The 7,718-nt window shown below is 43.2% G+C and overlaps 1 protein-coding gene across 1 annotated transcript in view; it reads left to right on the plus strand.

Moving 5' to 3' along the window:
• Window positions 1-727: 727 nt before the first annotated feature.
• Window positions 728-7,718, plus strand: part of arhgef25b (Rho guanine nucleotide exchange factor (GEF) 25b) — a 17,076-nt gene continuing 10,085 nt past the window's right edge. Inside the window, exons 1-2 of the mRNA XM_071535281.1 lie at window positions 728-1,021; window positions 7,450-7,718. The exon at window positions 7,450-7,718 is cut by the window's right edge and continues 78 nt beyond it. Of these exons, the coding sequence (XP_071391382.1) occupies window positions 928-1,021; window positions 7,450-7,718 (363 nt within the window). The 5' untranslated portion in view covers window positions 728-927. The remainder of the gene's footprint in view (window positions 1,022-7,449) is intronic.

Below are 7,718 nucleotides of genomic sequence, written 5' to 3' on the forward strand. Positions count from 1 at the left end.
GCACATCTGCAAGTGTGTGTGTGTGCGGAAGTAATTTCTCTTTGCTTGTGACAGCGTTTATCTGTGTAGTGTTTGTATGGACATTACCATAAGTGCCCATGCAATTGTATTCTATTTATTTTAAGTCAATTAAATTGTATTCATTCAGTTTACTGTATGGTAGAGTTACAGGGGAAAATGTAATGGAGAGAGAGAGAGAGAGAGCGATGAGAGAGTGCACTTTTGTGTTAAAGAAGACAAAACATAATTGAGTGCAAAGTGAATCAATACAATTCATATCTTGAATGGAAAAATCCACATGTGCGTAACTGCACATGCAATGACAGTACTGGCTGGGGAATGATACAGCCACAGTGAATGGATCCGAGTGAACAGTGAGCAGGGAAGCTGATAAGGGAGGTGCGAAGGGGTAGAGAGAGAGAGAGCAGAGAGAGAGGGGAGAGGAATGAGAGGAGGTGGGACTGGGAAAGCAGATGCTGGCACAGCCATGCAGCGTGCGAGCTACACTCCCTCCCTCTCCCTCATCACATCCCCTCCCCTCCTCTGCCTCTCTGTCGCTCCCTCAATTACTTTTGCTTGCTCTCACAATCTTTTGACCACTATCTGACTGCACAGTGAGCCTAGTGAGTGGCGGAGAGTATCGTCTCTCTCGTTTTCCTTCTCTTTGTCCTCCAAACATGGGATCCTAACAGCTTTCGGACTGTCGTCTCGGTGGATTCTACTCTGGATTTGGAATAAGCGAACTTGACTGTGGAGCTTTTTCTTCTCTCTGAAGACTTTTCCTCCCATCTCCTCTGGGGCGTACCAGAGGAATACTGTGTGTGTGTGTGTGTGTGTGTGTGTGTATATGTGTGTGTGGTAGTGTTAGTGTACGTCCCACGCCATGCCTGCTTCTGACAGTTTTGAGTCAAGCAGGAGTGGATCACCATGAGAGGAGGTCACCACCAACGAGGGTGTGGGTGTCAACACCTGTTCAGAAAAGTGCTCACCAAATGTGACTGCTGCTATGTCCGAGTCAGAGGTATGTAGACGCTGTATTCATGAGTATGACTCAATTCCAGCTGTTTGTTGACTGTGGACTGAGCTCGGGTGATGCTGAAGACTTCTCTGCATTATGTGTTGCATGTCTCTAAACTCCTTGTGAATAAACAGTGGTCAGTTTGTTGCTGTTTGCAGGGCAGGTAACACTATGGATGGGATGCACTCTCATAATCAATGTGAGATACTGTGACTGTGAAAAGATAGAGCATGTCACTCTCTCATAGCCCAAGTTAGTTTAGAGTAAAAGTGGATCCTCCAGCTCATAGCTTCCCCTCCTCCCCTCATCCTTAATGTTTTCTTACTGTCCGTCTCCTTTCCTGTCTTTCGTCCCTTTAATAGTTACAGAGCAGCAGCATTTGGTAGCTTGAGAGAGAATGAAGGAGAATGGTGCTGTTTGAACAAAATGTGTCTAGTATATGTATCTCCTCTTGTTAACTGTAGAATTTAGGAAAAAGTGTGAGAATAAAACTCAACTACATGCCCACCACCATCCCCACAAATAGAAATAAATCAGCCAATGGGTAGAGAAGTGACAACTTAAATATGTTTTTTTCATTGACTGAATGAAATATCCAGGGATACTTATAGACAGTCTGCTCCAGGTTTCAAGAGCACACAGTGGTGGTTTTATTTGTGGAGTTGTATATCTTTAACGTAAACAAACAAGGCCAGAGAGGTGGACAGACACAGTTACATTCACATGTTTTCTTCAGGTTTCATTTACAGTAAATGCACATCTATGTCTATGTTTGGTAGGACAGGATAAACGTACAGCAACAGTAGCCAGTGATTCACACTCCAAACAGACGGAAAGTCAGAGATAGACGCACATCTGGAAGTGTGCAATGTCTCAGAATAATATGCTGCTGATCAGAACTGATCTGAATCACGGAAACACAGGAGTCACTGAGTCACTCTCCCAGCATTCCTTTCCCCAAAAAGCTAGGCTCAAGCCCCCCCACCCCCGCCTCCCCCCCAACCCCCAAAACCACCACCAACACACACACACACACACACACACACTGAGTTATTATTTTCTTCTCCTGAGAAAAAAAAATAAGGTTATGGGGCACCGTGGTGAAAAATGTCCACTACAGAAGCCCATAGTGAAGTGACAGCTAATGTAAACTGAGGTTAGATACAACTGATTAGCATGCAAGCATCCCTGTAGCTCACATTACCACTTTCTTTTCTTTTTAATTTCTTTATTTTGCCCCGCTGTAGCCTTAATACATTTTAAGCACATAACCAGAACCATTTGTATTCCTCCAGACTGTTGCAGTATTTGTGCTGTGTGGATATACTGTATGTGTGTGCGGCAGAGGGTAATAACAGAAAGCCATTTCTTTAATCTGTACCACTACAATACTGTGACACTGTTTCAGAGCAAAAGCAGCGCTAGACACGCAAACACATATCCAAGCACACACACACACACACACACACACATAGACACACATAGACACACAAACACATCCCGTCACTGCCCCAACGCTTAAATCCTCTGTTGTTCCAGTTGCTCAGGGGTGATTACAGAACATCTCCTCTCTGTGCTGCAGTGCATCGACAGAGGCCCTGCAAAAAGAATAAGTGTGAAATGTGTAAATGAAAACAGCGTCATGTTAGGATATTTATACCGCCTCTGCCTTGCTTTCTCTTCACCTTTTTTTCTTGTGATTTTCCTGGGATTACACCTCGTTTGACATGTGATGTCATTATTGCTGTTATACAAGGTGCTGTCCTCCCCTCTGACTCTAAAGGGACCTTTTTTTTTGTCTGTGGTCACAGTCAGGATGGCATGGTCCCCTGTTCTTACCAGCTCCTTTTTTTCCATGTAATCTGTCTGTCTCCTCTTTCTTCCCCTTCCATTCTCCAGTCACAGGAGGGAACCAGAAACAACATAATGCTGTCAGAGAGCCTCTCCCTGTTTTGTAAGGGTTTTCCCACTATGGTTTGGAGCTTTCTCTTCCTCTGTTTTCTTGTAGCTTTCTGAACTCCCCCTACCTACTCCTGAAGTCTCCCTCCTCTTTATTTCTATGCTCCACGCTCTCCCTCCTTGTGTGTTCCTCTTCAATATCCAACGGCTGTTTATAAACACACGGAGAAACACCCCTAGATACATTATGAACATGCTCGGAAATCTACTTTAAGTCCGGCCAGCAATCTAACTGTCTCAATATGCATTAATCACTCTGGCACATAAACCTGCTATGACTAATAGTCCATTAGCCTACCAGTGTGTGTATGTGAGGTCACCACTGCCAGTACGTGTAGAAATAAACCTGATAACTAAAAAGGAAATGGTGGTGAAGATTAGCAGAGTGTTGAAGCAGCTTCACCGGGTCAGTTGTTGGCGCACAGCGTCTGGTGGAATGTGAGGATGAACCGATAGTCTGCGTCGTTCACCTGTGGCACACTTTCCCTGACACTTTTTAAACTGACAACCATTTGTACCGCTACAGTCAGAGATATTACAAATCCTCTCTGTGGTGCCGGAATCATTTGGCATTTGAAAGCATTTTAATGTGGAGCAATGGATGTGACACATTTATGTTTGTTTCATTTCATGTTTTTTTTTTTTTTAATCTAGTCTCACTCACAGGAATTTCTGGAGAGCTAATGCACCCATAACCGTACTCAGGATGGAGACAATCTGATAGTTGCAGATTTATAGTTTTGGTGATGAGGGTGGTGTGGATTGCGAGGTATTTGCCTCGGCAACAATTCAAACAGGAAGTGAAGCCAGCCATCATAGCCCAAACGGCTGGACTTTATTGCAGTGATGATGATTTCATCTACCGGCGTGCAAGCGTTTAATCAACTCCCACTTACTCACACAACACACGAGCATGTCTGTGCAGCACAGACACGTAATGTGTGCTTAGCTTTAGTCATGATTAGACTTGGTGTTGTATCATGCCGTTTTAAGTAGCGCTCCCCCAGCATCTAAATAAGTCCTGCTGTTGCTGACCATGACCATATATGGGGTTGAGTGGGGGAAGACAGTGCCCTATGTAGTTAACTGTCTCCTAACCATCTGTGTTGAGATAGACCACCTCAACATCACAGACCTCTATATAAAGTAGGTCATGGAAGGGGGCCCTATCTCTCTCTCTCTCTCGATGTGTGTGTGTATGTGTGTGTGTGTGTGTGTTTGTGTGTGTGCGCACTGTTTATATTCCTTGTTTTTCTAGTCATGGGGGGGGACTCACTCATTCACTACAGCTACAGGAATGTTAACAAACCTGAAATTATGAAACTGGGTTAGTTTTGAGGAAGGATTTTATCATCTAACTGAAATCGTTATTATACAATGACAGCCCACTTGCAACTGTACTGTGTAACTAAATCATCAAAAAGACAGTTAGCATTCAAATGGTGAGGACACCATTAATCTTGTAGAGATTGGATAATGTTGTGGAGCAAGTCCCAATGTAAAATATATGCTGCCAGTCACTCTGGGTAGGTGTGTAGCCTGGGCCAATGGGATTGCAGAAATATACACTTTCACCCGACCTCAATCCATCTGTCAGTCTGTATGCAGTACTGACTTTCTGTGGCACATGAAAACACCTCCAAAGTCACACAAACCATCTTCATTGGTAGGTGACATTTTTCACAGCAAATGGTTTTCATAAAATTGAATTGGAGTTTGATTTAATTCAGGAGTTTTAGTAGGCTTCTCAAGTGTAATGCCAAAATAGACTCTTCAAAAGGTTTTAGGTGATATTATTTAGACAGATAGATGATATTCAGCCTTTGTATATTACTTCATTTAGTGAGATCAACAGTACTTTACACAGTGGAAGCATTAAATATAAGCAGTTTATAACTGTTGAAATAGCAAAGTGCAATTATCAAAAAATCAAAATCTCTGTTAGGATATTGTCATGTACAGAAGGTGTTCAAGAGATTAAAATGCATCATATCAATTAGATGTACATAACGTACGTATCCACAGACAGAGGAAGCATTCAGACAGACAAGCCAGCATGCATGCACACACTGCTGACACTCACTGCAGTCCGGATGGCGATCCAGCTGTTGCTCCGTGGGAAAAGGGCTCATTACATAAGTGTCTCAAACAAACACCATGAGCTGAACTGCTCGCTTCAGCACTGCTTTGGACGTCACAATGACCATTAAGCACCATTAAGAGTGAGTTCAGAGAAAATGTTGATGTGTTTGTAGAAAAACCTGCATCACAACCACGGAAAAGGGCACCTGCTGTACCTTTTCACTAGATGGAAAGGTGGTTGTAAATGGTCTTATATGACCTGGCCTTGAAAGCAGCTTCACAGATAAAAGAAGAAAGCCAGAGCAGAGCAGATGGCTCACTCAGAGTGATAATAGAGGTGTGTGTGTGTATGTGAGCATCTGTGGATGACTGCATGAACTGATTATGTTTCCCTAATTTGGGCCACCTGGTTGAGGATACGGTGGTAGAGCCACTCTGACATTTTATGATTATTTTTTATGGCAGTTGTGTTTCTTTTCATTAGATAGTGCTCCGTGGAAATCGACAGGAAGGATAGGACAGCAAGAGAGAGGATGGCATGCAGTGAATTTGAACCCACAACACCTTGTATGTGTGGTCAGCGTGACATTTGATAGCTTTACAATTCATTTGGAAGGTAAGCTAACTGTCCCAACTGTCCACCGACCCAACTCTACCCCCCACATCCTCTCCTCCACCCTCCCGTCCCTCTAATCCGCTTGCTTCTCATCATCCCATTACAGAAATGAGTTTGTGTTGTTCACTGCACAGCAGGAAAGCACCGGACGATGAATTACTTTAATTAGAGTGGTTGTTTGAATCCAGCCCACTTTTAATGACTAGAATTTTTTGCAGGAGATTGAACTTTTGGTCTGACAATGACCTGCCCAAGGTATCAGCATAGTAGCATGCATCATTAAATAACATCGCTATAATTAAATCCATGCAACCAGTGCCATGGACAATGAAACTGATGTTGTATTTAAGGAAAATTTTGATGGACAGCAGTTTTCCTTGCTCCTCGATTCCTTGGAATTAAATGACAGGAGAACCAAAATGAAAAGAAGAAGAGAGAAAAATGGTCATATTATGTTTTCTTTAGTGGCTGAATCAGGCAGTTTGGGCAAATATCTGCCTCAGATTTTCTCTGGGTTCCTGAAAGCTTGTTATTATGATTGCAGCTTACATAAATGTGCTGACAGGGAATATTGGCTTCTGGGAGGTGTCCAAAATGACAACATGGGGCTCCTGAAAGATTCCACTTTGGTGGGATCAGCAGAATAGACTGAAACGTTAATGTTAGGGTACTTGATTAAAACAGTGTGGTTGAGGATTAGGTACCAGTTTCCATAGTCCAGGGCCTTAGACTGAAAGCAAAATCTCTCTGCGGTGTAAACGGGTGACAGCTTTTGTATTAGTCCATCCTGAGCTGCAGTATGGACACGATGAGCTCAGACAGGACTGCCTTTGGATCATCCAGGATTGGAGAAATACACTGACTTGACTCTATATTCTGTTAATGCTTCAGTCATTATCCACACTATATCTGAAAATATAAACCACCTCTTCGGTGTTTAGTTGAAACAATTGTCTTTGTGACCCAATGCAGGTTTTAAGTCCAACCAAACACTACGCCAGCTGATTTCACTAATCAGCACACCTTCAACCAGAGGGGGGGAGCTAACTGGTGAAATCAACTGCTGTAGTGTTTGGTTGGATTGAAAACCTGCAGACTCTTGGTTATCATGGCACATGAATGAAAACCACTGGTGTAAATCATGAAAACATTTTAACTTTTTTGTTTTGTTTACCACATCATATTTATATGATGTATCATATATCAAATCTGATAAATAAATACATATTTTTCCTTTATTAGAAATTACACGCAAAGATCAGCTGTGACAGCTTCTATAAATGCAAGATAATGTGATAGAGGAGTATGTATGCAAACACTTTTGTCTGAAATTGACAATGATGTAAGTGTTGGAACTCCGTTTGGTCGGTGCCACCATATTTTTGGTTTAAATACACTTTCTTTTGACGGTGTAAGTAAATGCACACAATGAAGCTTCAGTTTGAGACACTCTATATGGTATGCCTTATAGAGGATTATTCCTTATTCCTTGGATTTTTCCAGCCTTTCCCTGACAGAACAGAACTGTTTTTGTGTTTATAATCATTTAAGACTGGTAGCAGTAGCTGCAGCTACTAAAGTTACTGTTAAGGCTTAACACAGGAAATTGAACAACATTTTTGTGCAGAAACCCTGTCTGCAAATCTGACCTGAGAGTATATACCCCATAATTAGCTGTTGCCCTTTAACCCAATGGTTTTTCATACTACTTTCCTCCTTCTCGTTCTCTCTGCTTCACTCTCTTTCTCTCTCTCTCTCTCTCTCTCTGTAATAGAGCCATACTCTGTGGCAGGGAGCGAGGGCAGTATTTCCCCCTCAGTGGGCTCCGTGCCCCACCAGGCCTCGGGCGGCTCCAGCCCCTGCTCTCACTCCCCGTCTGGGGGATCGCGGCACCCTGTCAGCGCCCTGAAGAAATGGCTCACCAGTCCCGTCCGCAAGCTGAGCTCTGATGCCAGAGGAGGAGGAGGAGGAGGAGGAGGAGGAGGGGGGAAGGGCGAGAAGCAGATGTACAGGTTAGATGGGAGGCCGACCCCATCCCTCCTC

This window comes from Centroberyx affinis, unplaced genomic scaffold, assembly GCF_046629955.1.
Source record: "Centroberyx affinis isolate AG114_WGS23_722 - 3 ecotype Tasmania unplaced genomic scaffold, CSIRO-AGI_Caff_v1 ptg002685l_1, whole genome shotgun sequence".
Classification (NCBI taxonomy): Eukaryota; Metazoa; Chordata; class Actinopteri; order Beryciformes; family Berycidae; genus Centroberyx; species Centroberyx affinis.